This window comes from Pseudopipra pipra, chromosome 2, assembly GCF_036250125.1.
Source record: "Pseudopipra pipra isolate bDixPip1 chromosome 2, bDixPip1.hap1, whole genome shotgun sequence".
Taxonomy (NCBI): Eukaryota; Metazoa; Chordata; class Aves; order Passeriformes; family Pipridae; genus Pseudopipra; species Pseudopipra pipra.
The window spans coordinates 78,762,316-78,777,556 of record NC_087550.1 but is presented as its reverse complement, the minus strand read 5'-3'; the positions used below and the strand labels follow the sequence as shown (position 1 = coordinate 78,777,556).

Here is a 15,241-nt window from a genome sequence, read left to right as displayed (position 1 = left end):
GATTAAAAACCCAAATGCAGTCAGATTTCAGAAAGTATGTATTTCTTAAGGTGAAACAGTGAACTGAACAAGCTCTTACCATTGGGGAAAAGAAAACTAAGAGAAATGTTCACAAACAACAACTTTGAGCTAGGTATTGAGAAAAAAAAATGGTGGTTTGCAAGTTGGAAGAACAGTAAGTTAGTCCTGCAAAACCTCTCAAACCAAAAGTGTGCCTTTGTCTGCTTTGTGTCAAAGAAAATAGTGATATTTTTATCAGAAGATGATTTATCATACAAAGGCTGTGAGTGCTCTGGACACTGCAGCATAACACAGTTCTGTTGTGAACAAGTTCAGGCCAAATGGCCATCAATAACTGAGTAGAGTCCTTGAAACACTAGATAAAACTCGAAGCCTTGCAGGTGTTTAGAGAAAATCAGTCACTGTGGTACTGATTAACTAATTTAATTCTCAGGAAAACAGTACAGAAGATATACAAACCCATGAGAAGTTCAACGAAAATAATGGAGGGAATGAAAGTGTTTTGAAATTAGCAAAAATATTTTTGAAACCATATAGGAAGAGGTAACTAGGTCCTATTGGCTTGAACTGGCTGTGTGACAGAAGAATTGCAGCAAGAGCTCCAAATGATATATTGCTGCCAGTTTCCCACTACTTAGGCTTTAAGATACAGATCTGGAAACATTAGGAAATGTTTTTTTTATAGAAATTAGATGGTCGCTACTGTTTACTTGCCTTGCACAGTGTGTCTTTATTGAACTGGTGATGAATTACTTGTAAGAATAATGGTTAAATTATAGTTGAAAAAAAAAATAAAGAAGCCACCTCATGAGAAGTTTGCTTTATGAGGAAGCAGCCCCCAAAAATGCCTTTTTTCCCTGTCATTTTTGCTTATTTAATCACCTTTGTGCAGAAGGCCGCATGAACACATGCTGAACCCAACGCAGCCCCAATCAGGCACTGTAAAATGTAACTCCAGCTTCTCTGAATCAGAGACCCCCCCCTTTGGCTGCTGCTTTTAGTCCAGCAGAAATCATCAAGCACTTAAGATGGGATCACAAATGGCCATTTAAGCACAAATGCCTTAAGCTCTGATAATACTTACTGTCATGCCATACAGTGGAAGATGCCCATGGACTTTAAACTGATTGGATGCTGTCAGGCCTCTACTTGTGTACAACAAAATATCATTAAACTAAAAAACAAGAATAAGCATTATTAGAATGATGTTGGTTGGCATGGATGTATGTGGAAAACAATATCAGAATGGTAAATACAGAAAAACTGACTATATGACAATCCTAATGCATGAATCCAAAATATTGGCTTCCACACTACTCCACTACCTCGTGTTAGCACCTATCTTCCTTCTGAGCTAGTTTTAGGTATGTTCCCACAATTTTCCACTGGATATTTTCCAATGCCTTCTAATATTCCCTTTGTGATCTCTGTGTCAGAACTAACAAGCCACAAAAGAGCAGTGAAACCGAGTAGTACATTTCACACTCTGCCATACTTTGAAGCTACGGAAGATGTGTCTTTAATCAATATTTTCTTTTGCTTTGAGTGGAAAGGTAAGTATATGCGAGAGAAGTGTCCCACTCAACCCTTATGAACAGAGTGGCTGTGTATATTCAGAAGGAAGTCAGGAGACCTGTTTTAAGGTAGATGGATTTAGGTTTGAAATACCAAGGTGCAGAGACTGAGTATCTCAATTTGTAGAGCTTCATGCAGGAAACAGCAGTTGTTCAAAGCATGTTAAGTGACTGACTGTGTTTTGTTGCCATAAAATAAATGGCATGTTTTCACTGTGCCACCTGGGTCAAAGGGTGTTTTTCTCAAATCAGATGGTTGCATTGAGAAAATCATACTCTCTGATGTGAAACAGAGCTCTCACCACAGACCTCTACAATTCAGTAGCAGTAGGTCATGAAGCTTTGTGGATCAGCCACTAGAGGGGGATTTAATTTTGCCAATGATTGCACATGTATTCGGAATCCCACAATACTGACCTGGGATTTTACCTCCAAATAGAGTCTGGTGCTTAAGACAGATCAAAGATTTCTTTGACAGAGTGAGCACCTGACTTGAGAGTCTAGTCTTAGATTTGTAATGTTTTATACAGGTATAATATCAAGGCATCATCTGGTGACAAGAACTATTGGTATGCAAGAAAATATGCACCATATTCATTAGGCTTCCTCTTCAGTGTCTTTAAAGGCAGAGGATAATCTACCCAGGTAGATGTATCAGGTTATATCTTCGACTTATTTGAAAGATTAATATCAAACACCTTGTAAAACCTAACATACTCACAAGCTTTTCTACACACATATTGTCTTCACCTTTTGCATACAAGGAAGTATTCTCGTGCCATGCAGCAGTAGTTATTCAATGTTTTACCCTGTAACACTGGATTAGAAACTCCATGCACGCTAATGGGTATTCCAGTGTGCCAGCACCAAGGGCACAGCATCAGCAAGATGGGGAGCTTGGGAGCAAATCAGCTGGCCAGGAAGAGAGAAGGAACCATCTGATCAGCTCTTGTGGATCAGAGATTGAATGGGATCACCATAACCTAAAAATGCTGTGAGTGATGGTGGGAGGAGATAACCTTTTCTAGAGCAAGAGCTGCAAAATGCATCTCCAGGTAAAGACACGTTCACCGATACGGTTGGGCATCCGTGGGCTGAAACTGGATGGTTTATGGAAAAATTTGGTTCTGTTACGTGTCCTGAGAGCATTATGTGGATTATTGTTCATATCACCAGAAGTCACTCTTTATCTTCTTTTCTGCATATAATCACTATCCATGGTGCCACTTTTCATTTTGCAGTAACTCTGCTTTTATCTAACAAGACAAAGTGCTAGGAGGTAATATTTTACCATTGTAGTCACCTGGTCATATAAAAAATAGTTTTATCTTTGTAAGAAGCAGTTACATTGGATTTGGACAGAGATGTAAATTCTTAACAACCAGCTACACAGGTGATGTATTATGCCAATTGAAAAAAGGCTGTTTAAAAATATTTACTGTAATTCACAATTCGAGTCTAACAGTATGTCTAATAGTTGCCTAGAGTTACATTTCATTATGTAAAAGAAAACTATCTTTTTACTTACCAGAAAGAACATCCGTTGCTGTAAACCTTTTCCAGACAACTTACTAAGACTACCCAGTCTAATAAACTCCTGTGGGAAACAAATTAAAAAAAAGTATCTCCTGCAAAAATGACAATTTTTTTATTATGCAAACATAAATATGACTACTTGGTCATAGGAATGATTTGACTACCAGTCACCAAGACTTTTAATTTTATTAAATATGTTAAAAACTTAATTTATAGGATAATTCCTTTCCATTTTTAACTGTCTTTAGGATAAACTCCTTTCATTCATTTTAGGAAAATTCAGCTAAGCAAATTTTTTTTACCTAAAATTAAGAAAGCTTAACTTCAGGCAGCTCCCTCTTTCATCAGTTTTGAATGAGTATTTGTCATGGTACAAATGATGTAAAAACTAATGGTAAGTTGCCCTATATGTTATTGGTTCCCCAGTGGTAAGCTTCTGTGGTGCATATAGCTTACCTATCTCTTAACTGCAACGCAAAATCAGCTACACAACATCACCATCAGCAGCAAAAACAAGCATATTTTTCTGGAAGTGTAAGTTATCCCAGTACCATCCATCTCATATAGTACAGCACATTAATTTAGATCAAACTGCTTAAGAACGTTTGGGTATGGAATAAGAGGGAAAGTAGCACATCTGAAACTTTCAAAATGCTGTATTTCTTGGGGTTACTGTGAACTATGCAGTAACTCACACTTATCTGAAACTCATGAAAATATAGTTTTTCAGTCACTCCCTCCAGCTTCTGCAAAGAGGTTTACATTTATTTATTACAGTCTTTCTAAGGTCATTCTACTCATAACTGTGCATTAAAACCTCTCTAAAGCATCAGAATCACCTCCACCTCGGTATACTGGCTGTCTAAAATAAATCTGTTCAGAGACCATCTGGATACCTTAGGGTTGCTGTGATGTGTCCAGTCCCCCCACTTGCATTACTTAAGGGCTAAGGGGTGGGAAAAGGGGCTAGAGGTGGTTATCCCTATACCACAGTAAGCTCATGTTACCAGAGAGGCCACTGGAAGTTGTTGTTGGCCACCAAAGAGTATTAATATTAATCATAATTAGTATTTATATGGTACCATCTGATAGTCACCAGCAGGCTTAGCATCACCACAGCAAGTGCTGTGTTAACACATGGATCAAGAGCTGCAGGTCACTGCAACCTGCAAGCACAACCAACCACAGGATGTTTTCATGTCCAATATAGGTACCAGCTTGGTGGCAGCAGAGATCCCACTCTGGGACAACATGAAAAGGATGGCAGTGGCACTTGCCTCCCAGCCAGGCCTGCACCAGGGTAGGGACTTCAGTCAGAGCCAGAAGAGCAGCCAAAGGGCTGGCAGCAGCAACATCTTGGGCATGTGCCAGAGCATGGTGGCCAATGTTTCTTGCCTTGGCAGGCAAACAACCTCTGCCTCCCCATCTGCCTTTTCCTTGAACTTCCTAGGACAGGAAGACTGCTCAGTCTTTAAATAGAATAGGGTAGCAGAAACACCCGATGACAGCATTTAATTTCATGTGATAGAGAGATGCACAGGCTGTGAAATGTCCTGAGGGACTTGCCAAGGATGTGAACAGTCTGTGGATCACTAGAAACATGAGCTGTGGCAGCTGCTTGGAGACAGAGAAAAAGCAAAGTGAGGGAGTGGGGAACAGCCACAAATCCAGAAATACCTGTGCTCAGCACTGCCTTCCCAATGGCACATCAACTTCATACCCCAGCATTTCCCTTGCTGCAAGTATTATTTTTGTATATGACACACAAAAGTCAAAGGAGTGGGGAGGTAACTACTTCAGCAACAGACAACTCTCAAGTTTGCTTGCACAGATATGTGTGCCTAGGAAAATAAAAAAGGCTACAAATATTACACTGTGGCTCATTTATTCTGAAATAAGCCTTTGTTCTTAAAAAAGCATCACAAGTAAAAAAGAGATGTTGGTATTTTTGTAGCGCAATTAAAAGTGTTTACTTAAGGCAACCTTGTCTCAAAAATTATTGCCTAATGTTACATGTAGACTAAAAAGACTGCTTGTCCCCAGGGCCATGAGTTTCAAAGCAAGGCATTGTGAAAGGGCTGAAGGTCCTCCAGCACAAATGTCTTATTTTCCTTTAATCTGTCATGCTCTAGCATCGAGGGTTGGGAAAAAAAATAAGGGCAGCATGAAATGAGGAAATGTGCAACTGTTCAAGCTCTGAACACTGTGATAAATATTACAGTTTTAGCACATCTGTTGTAATAGATGTTTGGAATTGCCTACGACTGCCCAAATCTATACAAAATCAGTAAACAAGGATTGCCTCTTCCTGCTTTAAAGGTTGCTGTTTTCTATGGTGTGCTGGTTTTGGCTGGGGTACAATTAATTTTTTCACCATGGCTAGTATGGGGCTGTGTTTTGGATTTGTGCTGAACACAGGATTGACAATATAGAGATGTTTTTGTTATTGTTGAGCAGGACTTACACAGAGCCAAGGCCTTCTTTGCTTTTCATACCGCCATGCCGGCAAGGAAGTTGGGGGTGCATGGAGTTGGGAGAAGATACAGCCAGGACAGGTGACCCAAACTGACCAAAGGGATATTCCAGACCATACAACATGATGCTCAGCACGTAAAGCAGGGGGAAGGAGGATGTAGGGATGTTTAGAGTGATGGCATTTGTCTTCCCAAGTAACTGTTACGGGTAATCAGGTCCTGCTTTACTGGAGATGGCTGAACATCTTCCTCTCCATGGGAAGCAGTGAATTAATTCCTTATTTTGCTTGGCTTGCATATGCAACTTTTGGTTTACCTATTAAACTGTCTTTATCTCAATCCATGAGTTTTCTGGCTTTTACCCTTCCAGAACTCTCCCAGATCCCACTGGTGGAAGAGTGAGCTAGTGTCTGCCGGAGCTTGGCTTCTGCCAGGGGGTTAAACCATGACATATGGTATTATTATGTTTACATTTGACAGTTTTTGGTGGGAGAAAAAGATTTGTATGAGGAAAGGCAATGTCACAGTGGCACCTAATTAACAGGTTTCTAAAACACACCTAATACTTTAAAATTGCATCAAATCTTGATCACGACTCTGTTACTTACTCTTCCTGGGATCACCAGATTGTCCATGCCCATCAAATCTTTCTTCAGTTCATGCAGCTTCTGAAAGTTCTCCATCTTTATCATATTGCCATGGAGCTGAGCCACCATTTCAGAAATCTCAGCCAAAGCAGCTAGATGGACAAATTCATAAAGTGCTTATTAAAAATTTACAAGAATGTTCAAAAAGAATGGCTTTTATCTGCAGCACCTATTTCAAAAACCTTCTTGTGCTGCTCTTCTTCACAGTGTAAAGTTACTCAGGCACACACAAACTCACTACCCACACAAACTCTGGACATCATCTTATGGAGTGGAAAGGGTGGAGTGCTGTAATGAAGAGTCAGCCCATTTCCTGAATCAAAAGTTTGCTCTATTTGCCACAGGAACTTTGTAAGAACATTAGAGTCAATTCAGAGCACCAGTGAATGGATTCTCCCAAAGGACTTAATTTCCTACATCTCCAATCAATCTAGGGATGTTCTTTATGCTTGAAAAAACATTCATTTTTTCTCCCTGCCTGTGGCACACTGGGAATGGACACATCATCCTCAACATCTAGCCTTGGCTGAGGGAAATGAAGGCACTACCTCACTGCATTCCCTGAGATCATTCAGGCAGTAGCTACATTTGGGCAAACATCTGTGCCACACAGCACTTCAGTGCCGTAGACCTCTGTGGCATTTCTTATTGCCACAGGTCAGGTTACCTCCACATTTTGTGCATTGCATGTTGTGGGTCCCATTGTATGGAATCTGAGGGAACTCAGCCAACTAACTCAGCTATACCTTATAGCTGCCAGCAGTTATGCTGAGTGTTACTCCCTGCCCAGGTTCTTCCGTGGATCTGCACCGATGTTAACTGTACGGATAACACAGTTATCCTCAAACATACATAGCTTACAACAGGGGTGGGGGACGGAGGTAAAGAAGAAGGAAAACAAATCATCAGAAAGAAATGGCAGGCAATGAGTCCAGACTACAGGGGGAAAGTGTTTTCATGTTTGAAAAAAAAAATCCAAGCCAGCTGTTTCAAGTTCCTGAAACAAATCATGGAAATGGTAATAGAGTACACTAAATGTCTTGAAAAAAAAGCAAATAGCACTTAAAGACATAATAACAGCAGCCCTGCTGGGTCAGAGCGAGGGTTCACCTGGGCCAATATTTTGTGTTCTTAGCAGATCTCTAGGGAAAGAGAGAAGCACATATGGTATGTTCCTTGTGCTCTCTCCCAACCTCCCAACTGTTTTCAGTTTAAGAGACTCCCTGAACTGTCTTGTCATTTCTGTGTGTTTAATAACCCCCAGCAGAATTCTCTTCCAAATACCTGCCCAGACTGTGGCATAATGTGTATACAACCTGAATCCTACTGTTTCTAGTGTTCAGAGTGCTGGATTTTGCAACTCAATCCTCTTTCAATGTAGGTTTAAAAAAAAAAAATCTTTTTTTTGGCCAGCCATACACCTCTAATGGAGTAGGATGCCGTTCCACAACCCCAAGAACTGGTGTCTTTTCTCTTACTTACCTCTTGAATCCCTGAAGTCTGTGTGGCTTGGAGGATAGTGCTTGCAAAGCCTCTCCATTATCTGCTTGTAGTGCATAAGCCTGTGTAAAGGTCTGAGAAGGAAGGTGTTGAGAGGCAAGTAGCAAACTTTCTGTAGTTCAAAATCTCTGCAAAAGGTCTCCAGCTTACGAGAGTTCTTGATCCCATTCTCCAACTCCATTAAAATCTCATTGTGCTTCCGCAGGTGAATTGTCAGTTGCTTATATGCACAAAAAAAAAAAAGGATGTAGTAGAGCTCTTAGCAATCACTATGAGAGATGACTCAGCCCAAACCTATTCCAGCAAAACATCCAACTAGCACAGCAGTGGAAATTTTGCAAACAAAATCACTCTAAAACACAATAGCTCTGAAATGTCATTACTCATCTGAAGTAGACACCCCCACCCGTTCTGCATTCCCTGTAAAACAAAAGTACATGAGTCAACGAAACTAAGCCTCTTATCAGTGAGAAATCCAAAGGCAAGGAGATGACATGAACATAGCTCATGCAACTGGGTGCAACAGGGAGACAGCCAGAAAATGTGAATGCAGAGTTAGGAAAGAAAACGAGATTTTCTAAAAGGATGAAGGGATTTAGTTGCCCCAGTTCCCTTAGGTGCTTTTGGGGAGCTGAGACGCAGGCAAATGGACTTTTAGCTTCTGCTGCCTTCTTATTCATGAGAAGTTGCACCTCCCAGGAATCTGAACAAACACAAAAATAGAGGTGTTGTCCAACAGAAATGGATATGTTAGAGTTCTTCATTCTTGGGCTACAGCCTCTTCTCCTTAGTGCAGTCTCTAAGATCACCCCACTTGCCGTGGGGAACCAACCAGTGCACCAGCAAGTGAATGAGGTTTGCATGGAACTTCATTTAGGTCTCAGTATTGCAGATATTTACAAGTCCCTTTTAGAACAATTCAGCAGATTTTTTTTAACAATTAAGACATGGAATTAATTTGTGTTTTGCTAGAGGTGAACTGGTTCTTCAGGATGCACAGAGCTTCTCTGAGCAGCCAAATAAAGTTTTCCAGTATCTGGTAAAACATTAGGCAGCAACAAAAAGACACTGAATGCATAAAATGAATGTACTTGAGAAGACACTTTTGCTTAATCTGAAGTTTGTGCTTTCAGACACATTTCTAGTCAACTCTCTCTCCTGTGATTTGTGACAAGTTTACCAGAAACATACCTTCCCTATAGCTAAGCTGCTTCCTCCATAGACTACATATTCGTTTTACAAGTCTGGAACTCGGGCAAGACACAGCAGACCTTCTAGATTGCTACAGAGACTACCCATTAATTACTTGCTCTTAACTTCTCTCCTATGTTAATTAAACAAGAAATGTCAGTCTTCAGGTCTTTTAACAGTTCTCATGATAAATAAGTAGAGTTTTAACTAATTTTACTGTTTTCTGTGCAGTTCTTTTGAGTTAAACTAGCTTTTGCCTCTTTCCTCCACGTGTCAGCTAATCAGTGGTGGTGAATCTCAAAGCAAATGAAGTAAAACCCTCTAATGGGAAAGGGAAAATTGGAAGGCTGAAAGCACACTGACAGGACGAAGTTACAGTGAGGACTATTCACAGCCTTTACACTAGTGCCCCAGAAGGACCTGCAGACAGCAAACGACAGCCAATTTAATGTTGCAAGGTACCAAGAGAAGAATCTGTCAGAAGCTCTGTGGTATTCTAAAAACTGTAAGTGAAGGTGTGCATGGAGGGACGGAGGTAGAAAAGTCCAATTTACATTTATTCCAATGCATCTGAATTATACCTTGAGGGAAAAAAGCAGTTCCTGGCTAAATACACTGCAGAGAAAGTAAGGTGACGAGGCTGTCTATGCTGGGGACTGTAAATGGAGATTTCTAAGCTCCCTTCTTCTGATTTGCTGTATAATCACTTGAACATCACTTAACTTCTCAGCGTCTCTCTGTCTTTCTGAAAGATAAATCTAGTACTAACTAACATCTTGGGAGAGCTGTAATGACTAAACTGCCCTTTCCTCCAGCCAAGGACTCAAGGCTGCTGCATTTACTAACTGAAGAATGCCCAAGTGGCAATCACCAAGGAAGGATTTATTGGACAGTTTCAAAAGCACTTTGAGATCCACATACCAAAGGTGAAGTGTCGTGTTTTGCCCCACATCGACTTGGATGCATAGCTACATCATAATAAGGTGAGCTTATATCCCTACTGTAAAAGTTCATAGGGTTTTCACAGGCTCCCATGCCTGCATTCCATGCTGTTTTCTCAGCAGAGCATCAACAGAGCATCAACAATACTGCTCTGGCCAGATTAAAAACAGTTGCAAAATCTGCTGAATATTACACCTAGATTTACGCTTCATACATGTATTTTTAATTCTAGTTTTAAAGGGATTGAAGGCAATTATTCTCATTGATTCAAAAACCTTTCATCTAACTTGTCACTGTAGTGCAGAAATATAACTTTCCCAAGACTAATTAATATCCAGGTTATGGTCACTACTCCTGCAATATGTTAACATGTATATTTGCATGAAAAAGTAGGCTTTTGAACAGTCTCGTCATCCACACAAATTCCAATGCTTTGCCTTCTTATTTGAAGAAAAAAAGAACTGGAAATTAGGTGTTCCTGAACTTTTGTGTTTGTTGCTTCTATATTTGGAGAATGGAGGAAAGGGGCTGGACAATTTAAAGTCAGCTTGCAATTCTGAAATCTTATGTCTCACCAAATGCTTGCTACTTCATCAAAGGAAACTTTCATAGCATAATCCTTGATTACAATTGGCAGACAACAGCACAAGAGGCAACATCATGAGAAAATTGAAAGCATGCTAATGTTAATCCATGTCAAAGCTTAATAGTTATAGGATCACTCCTACCTTCATATTCTGAATGTTCTTTAGCATAACATCTCCGATTCTTTGGTAATCTCCTTTAATGTGAGCATTAGAGCGGCCTTCCCTGTCAGCAACAGAAATACCACACACTTCAGTCATGCAATAAAACTGCATAATCACTCATAAGCACAGAAAGAACCTCAACAGCTCATTTCTTTTAAAAACCTGACCCCCATGCTCCATTGCTCAGAAGCGTGTGAGGAATATTCCTGACAGACGTGTAATTCCCAAGTACAGTACACCTTTCACCCAGCCTGGCTTTCACTCCTAACAACAGAGAGGGCAGGCACTCAACAGAAGGATTAGACTCCTAAAGAAAATTTTTAGCATTTTTAAACACACCAGAGAAGGCTGAAAATGGTTTGGGAAAAAGAAGATATCCAAATCCCATGACAATATGTGGGCTTAGAGCAGAAGGTTAATTCTGTTCAGAAACAATGTCTGAAACCCAGAACAGGACCTGGGGGGTGTTCCTCCTCTGAAAAGCTTTCTGCTTATGTAAAGGACAGTGGGACCAAAAAAAAAAAATCTATCCAGCATCTGCGTTTGACTCATAAGTGTTACATACTGGTAGGAATTTTCTTATGATATTACAAATGCAAACTGCTCCCTCCCACCCAGCCAGCTGCACTTGGATGAGTGCTCCATTTGGGAGAAATCCAGCTCCTGATGAAAAAGATATTCCTGCTTCTAAACCCATGTGCGAGACAGGCAAGGATACCACGCTCTGACTGAATCCAAACACATTTTAGAAAACACAGGAGGAAAAACCATGACTGTAAGAACCTAACTGTTACAGATCTGTTACAAGCAAGTTATGCTTTCAAAAGAAAATCACTAGGGCTGTGTGGGGAGAAGAACTGTTCCCTTCCCCTTTCCAACTTCTAATAGTGCATCCAATTTTCCTGCAGCATGGCTTTTTACATGCTGTCCTCAATTTTTACAATTCAGTTCAGCTCTCTAATCTGAGTATTGGGAGACAGATCCAGTCCTGGTGTGAGCAACTGCAATTCAGCCAAAGAAATGCACTACCTTGGAAGAGGACAGAAACATAATCAAGTCTTAAATAAATCCAAAGATAATGTAGCCTCTGTTTTATGCTAAATGGATATATTGTTTTTCACTCATTCCCAGTAATTCACACTTTTAAGACAATTCTGTGCACAGTGAAAGCATAAGTAGATAACAAGGTTATAAAACTCTGCATTCCTTACTATGGGCAACTTAACCAAAGAAGTCTCACAGTCACCAAATCACAGAGGATGCAGTTGTTCTTAGGAATATACTTTCACTGGCAAGACATATTATCATATTAATAGATACATATTCAGACATATATTTTGTTTTGTAAAGTTAACATGATTATGTTTCTGTTGGATAATTTCTCTGCATGCTTTTCTAACTGGGAAATGTGGAGGGCACAGTTTATAAATACTACACAGTAACATCTATTTTATCCTTCAATAGACAAAGAGACTCACTTGACAAACAAGGGATTGTTCCATGTTCATTTGAACAATAGCCAGTTTCATAGACTGCCTTTAATTATTTCCTATTGTGTTAAGACTCCCAGGCACTCACATGCCTATTTAGGCAAGGAAAAACGGTTCTCAACATGATTTTTTAATGTTTTTTTCCAAACCCAAAGGTTACCCTGGGATAGGAAGTTGGGTTGTGTCAGTGATAACTTTAATTACCATCACCAGTTTTGCAAAAGTACTATGTTAGATGAGCACTGTAGTAGTCAAATCATGCCTAAGAAATTCTCTAAACTGCAAGGAAGAGCGGAAGTATGTATGGACATCACAAGACTACAGTCTCCACATTACCTGAGGATAAAAGTACAATTTCTGTCTCCAGGAAGTCTCTGTCTGTCAAATAATCTCCCCTCTATGCTGTTCCTTGACTTCCCCTTCGACCACGTCCTACTCATCCAGCTGCTCTCCCCACTGAGATTTTCTCTGGCAGGTTGTAAATAAAACTTTCCATCCGGTGAAGGTCTGCTCAAAGTAGTGCACATGAAAGTGCCCTCAACTGAAAGTCACAACCATTTGAAGTCTAAGGCAGTAACACTACACTGGCAGGAAGCAAGGGAAAGCCACTCTCCACCTGTGGAGCCAGCATGCAGCATCCCATCCCAAACAGTTTATGCTGTGCCACTACACACCATCCCAGAAATGTCAAAGCCAGATGAATTTGTACTGCTGCCAATAACGGTACCATATCTGGTAATTATAAGAATTCTTGCTTTATGTGTTATTCTCTACCTCCCTGGCACTGCCTGGATCCTTTTTTATGTCTCTACATTTGATTTAATCTAATAGACTTAAACAATTTTGTACCTTTCTGAGCACGAAAGTTATCTATTTACCGCCAAGATAAATACTAAGTACAGCATTACAGAATGTTATTTCTAAGTAGACATTGCTTTTCTGATCTGAGGGCTACAATATGGGTCAGCTAGAATACATATTGCAAATTTCTTATCTAATAGCTAGCTACTTGAAGGCTGATCTCAAGCCTACTGAAGTCACAGTGAGTGCTTCCAACAGCTAATATTTAGTGCAGCTCTTTACTGAGCAGTCAGGTCCTTATTTCCTAAAAGTTGACCCCCTGGGCACTCTTCAGCACAGCCAGCACTGACTGCTTGCACAGCATTTCACCACACTGGTCACATGTAAAGCATCAAGAACAGTTCCCCTTCATTGGCTTTGGTCAATGACTTTCAAATCTTACTCTCCATGTTTGCAGAGTGACACAGACAGAGAGAAGGGGGTTCCCCAAAAGCAACAGCCTGTGTCCAGCTGCTGGCTGAACAGTGAAAAGCTGAATTGTACCCTCTGCCCAGGCCAACAGAGATGACCTGTGCTGCACGCAGGTGCATGCTGCCTGAAGAAACAAAGCCGGGTTTCCTTAGGAGAAAATACAGAAATGTGATGGCTGGGTATTGCTCCTTGTTTCAGCAATTCTTCTTGCTTTCATTATTAATTTTCATGCAAATGCTGCCCCTTGCAACAGAGATGATTTTCCCACTGGGAATGGTGCATAGGCATGTAGGCTGTGATGGGGAACAGAGAGGCAAGGAAAGCTGAAGCCAGGCATGGAGGAACATGACGGCTTCACATCTGCCTCCTAAACCCCAACTTCACTCCACTTCAGCTCCATGGCGGACTCCAGAGTAAACCTTATGCTACAATGCCCTGTTTCTCAGCTCCTCAACATGCAAATCCCCCCAAAAACAAGAAGAAATCCCAGGAAAAGAGCATCCAAATACGCAGCACATAAAAATAAAAACCAAGCACACAATCTATCAGATGATGTCTCACTGCTGCAACAGCCCAAAGCACAGGAGCACAAAAAAGAGCTCTCCCTGCGGTGTATGTTTTGAATAACAACACTCAGCTTGCTGAGAGGAAAGAAGCTGCTCATTTGTTGTGCATCAATGGCTAAATTGTTCTTTTTACTCCTTGTTTTCATGGGTCACTGTTTGAACATGGTAGCTATCTGCCAGTGACAAGGGACAAAGCTCAGGAACTAGGATCTCACAACTTTTCATCAGGAGTTGATTTGTGATCCCCAGCTCCATAGAATATGTAGGGGTTGCTTTCCCCACACATAATGTGCCCTCACTCCACTCACATCATATGAGTAAAATCACTGAAAATTATGCTGAATAATGGGGATATTATTGTATAATCGGGTTATTGCTCATATTTCTCCAAATAGTCCCTTCCATTTTACATCGATAAAAGTGTACAATTGCAAGAAAGGATGAAGAGACTGACTTTTATACCTGATAAGAAACTCAGACACCACCTTATTTACATTACTACAAATGGCTACCACCTTGACTTACAGGGATGACACAAGTAGCTATGTCAGATTTTCGAATTACATGAAATTCTTAGTGTATATAATTGAAAAAATAATGGAAAGAAATTTCAAGTCAGCCCATATCCTCAGTCATCCATGAATGGTAGCAGAAGAAACAGAAATTTGATGCGGATGGTGGCAAGGCAAAGAAGAAGATAAAGATTTCTCAACAAAGATTCTGAGGTGAACATAAAAATCTTTGATTGCAGCCTCCAATTGCAGCCAAAATAATAATAAATCAATTACAAAAAATTATATTTACAATGTGTGATTTTCTGTTACATGTTGAGGAACAACATCTCCCTCCTGGATATTATAGTTGACCTTTGAGCACTTAGACACTTCTGACTTTTTATGACTTTATCATTAGCTAAAGTTCTAATACTAAAAAATACCTTAAATATTTGCCATTACAACTGCCTTTCAAATAAGAGTAATGTTTTGTAATTCAAAAAGAAGAGTCAATAAAAGCAAAACAGCCCCTTCTTAGCTCATGCCCTCCTATTACACAGTGCTTCTCACTCCCCTGCCCATTCCGGCACTGCAGCTGTCCTGTCAGCAGTAAGTGGTGCATGAAACACTCCTCAGAGCATAAGAAATGTACTGATGAAGCCATCAGAGCTTCACCAAAGTCACACCAACCCTCTGGGGAATGTACACACATTTAAAGACTTTGGCTGGCTATCCCTGTTGTGAGAGGAATCCAATCTAAAGGAAACATGCATTAGAAATGCTTT

At 40.3% G+C, this 15,241-nt stretch overlaps 1 protein-coding gene across 10 annotated transcripts in view; it reads right to left on the bottom strand.

The window, feature by feature from the left end:
• The window catches only part of FARP1 (FERM, ARH/RhoGEF and pleckstrin domain protein 1), a 205,626-nt gene that overhangs the window by 7,339 nt on the left and 183,046 nt on the right, over positions 1–15,241 (bottom strand). For all 10 annotated transcript variants that reach the window (XR_010428419.1, XM_064646056.1, XM_064646063.1 and 7 more), the window contains exons 17-21: positions 10,614–10,695; positions 7,735–7,972; positions 6,214–6,344; positions 3,124–3,192; positions 1,106–1,195 (exon numbers count right to left, since the gene is read on the bottom strand). Coding sequence is in view for 9 of the 10 variants with exons in the window: in XM_064646056.1 (XP_064502126.1) it covers positions 1,106–1,195; positions 3,124–3,192; positions 6,214–6,344; positions 7,735–7,972; positions 10,614–10,695 (610 nt within the window). In the remaining variant the exon portion in view is untranslated. The remainder of the gene's footprint in view (positions 1–1,105; positions 1,196–3,123; positions 3,193–6,213; positions 6,345–7,734; positions 7,973–10,613; positions 10,696–15,241) is intronic.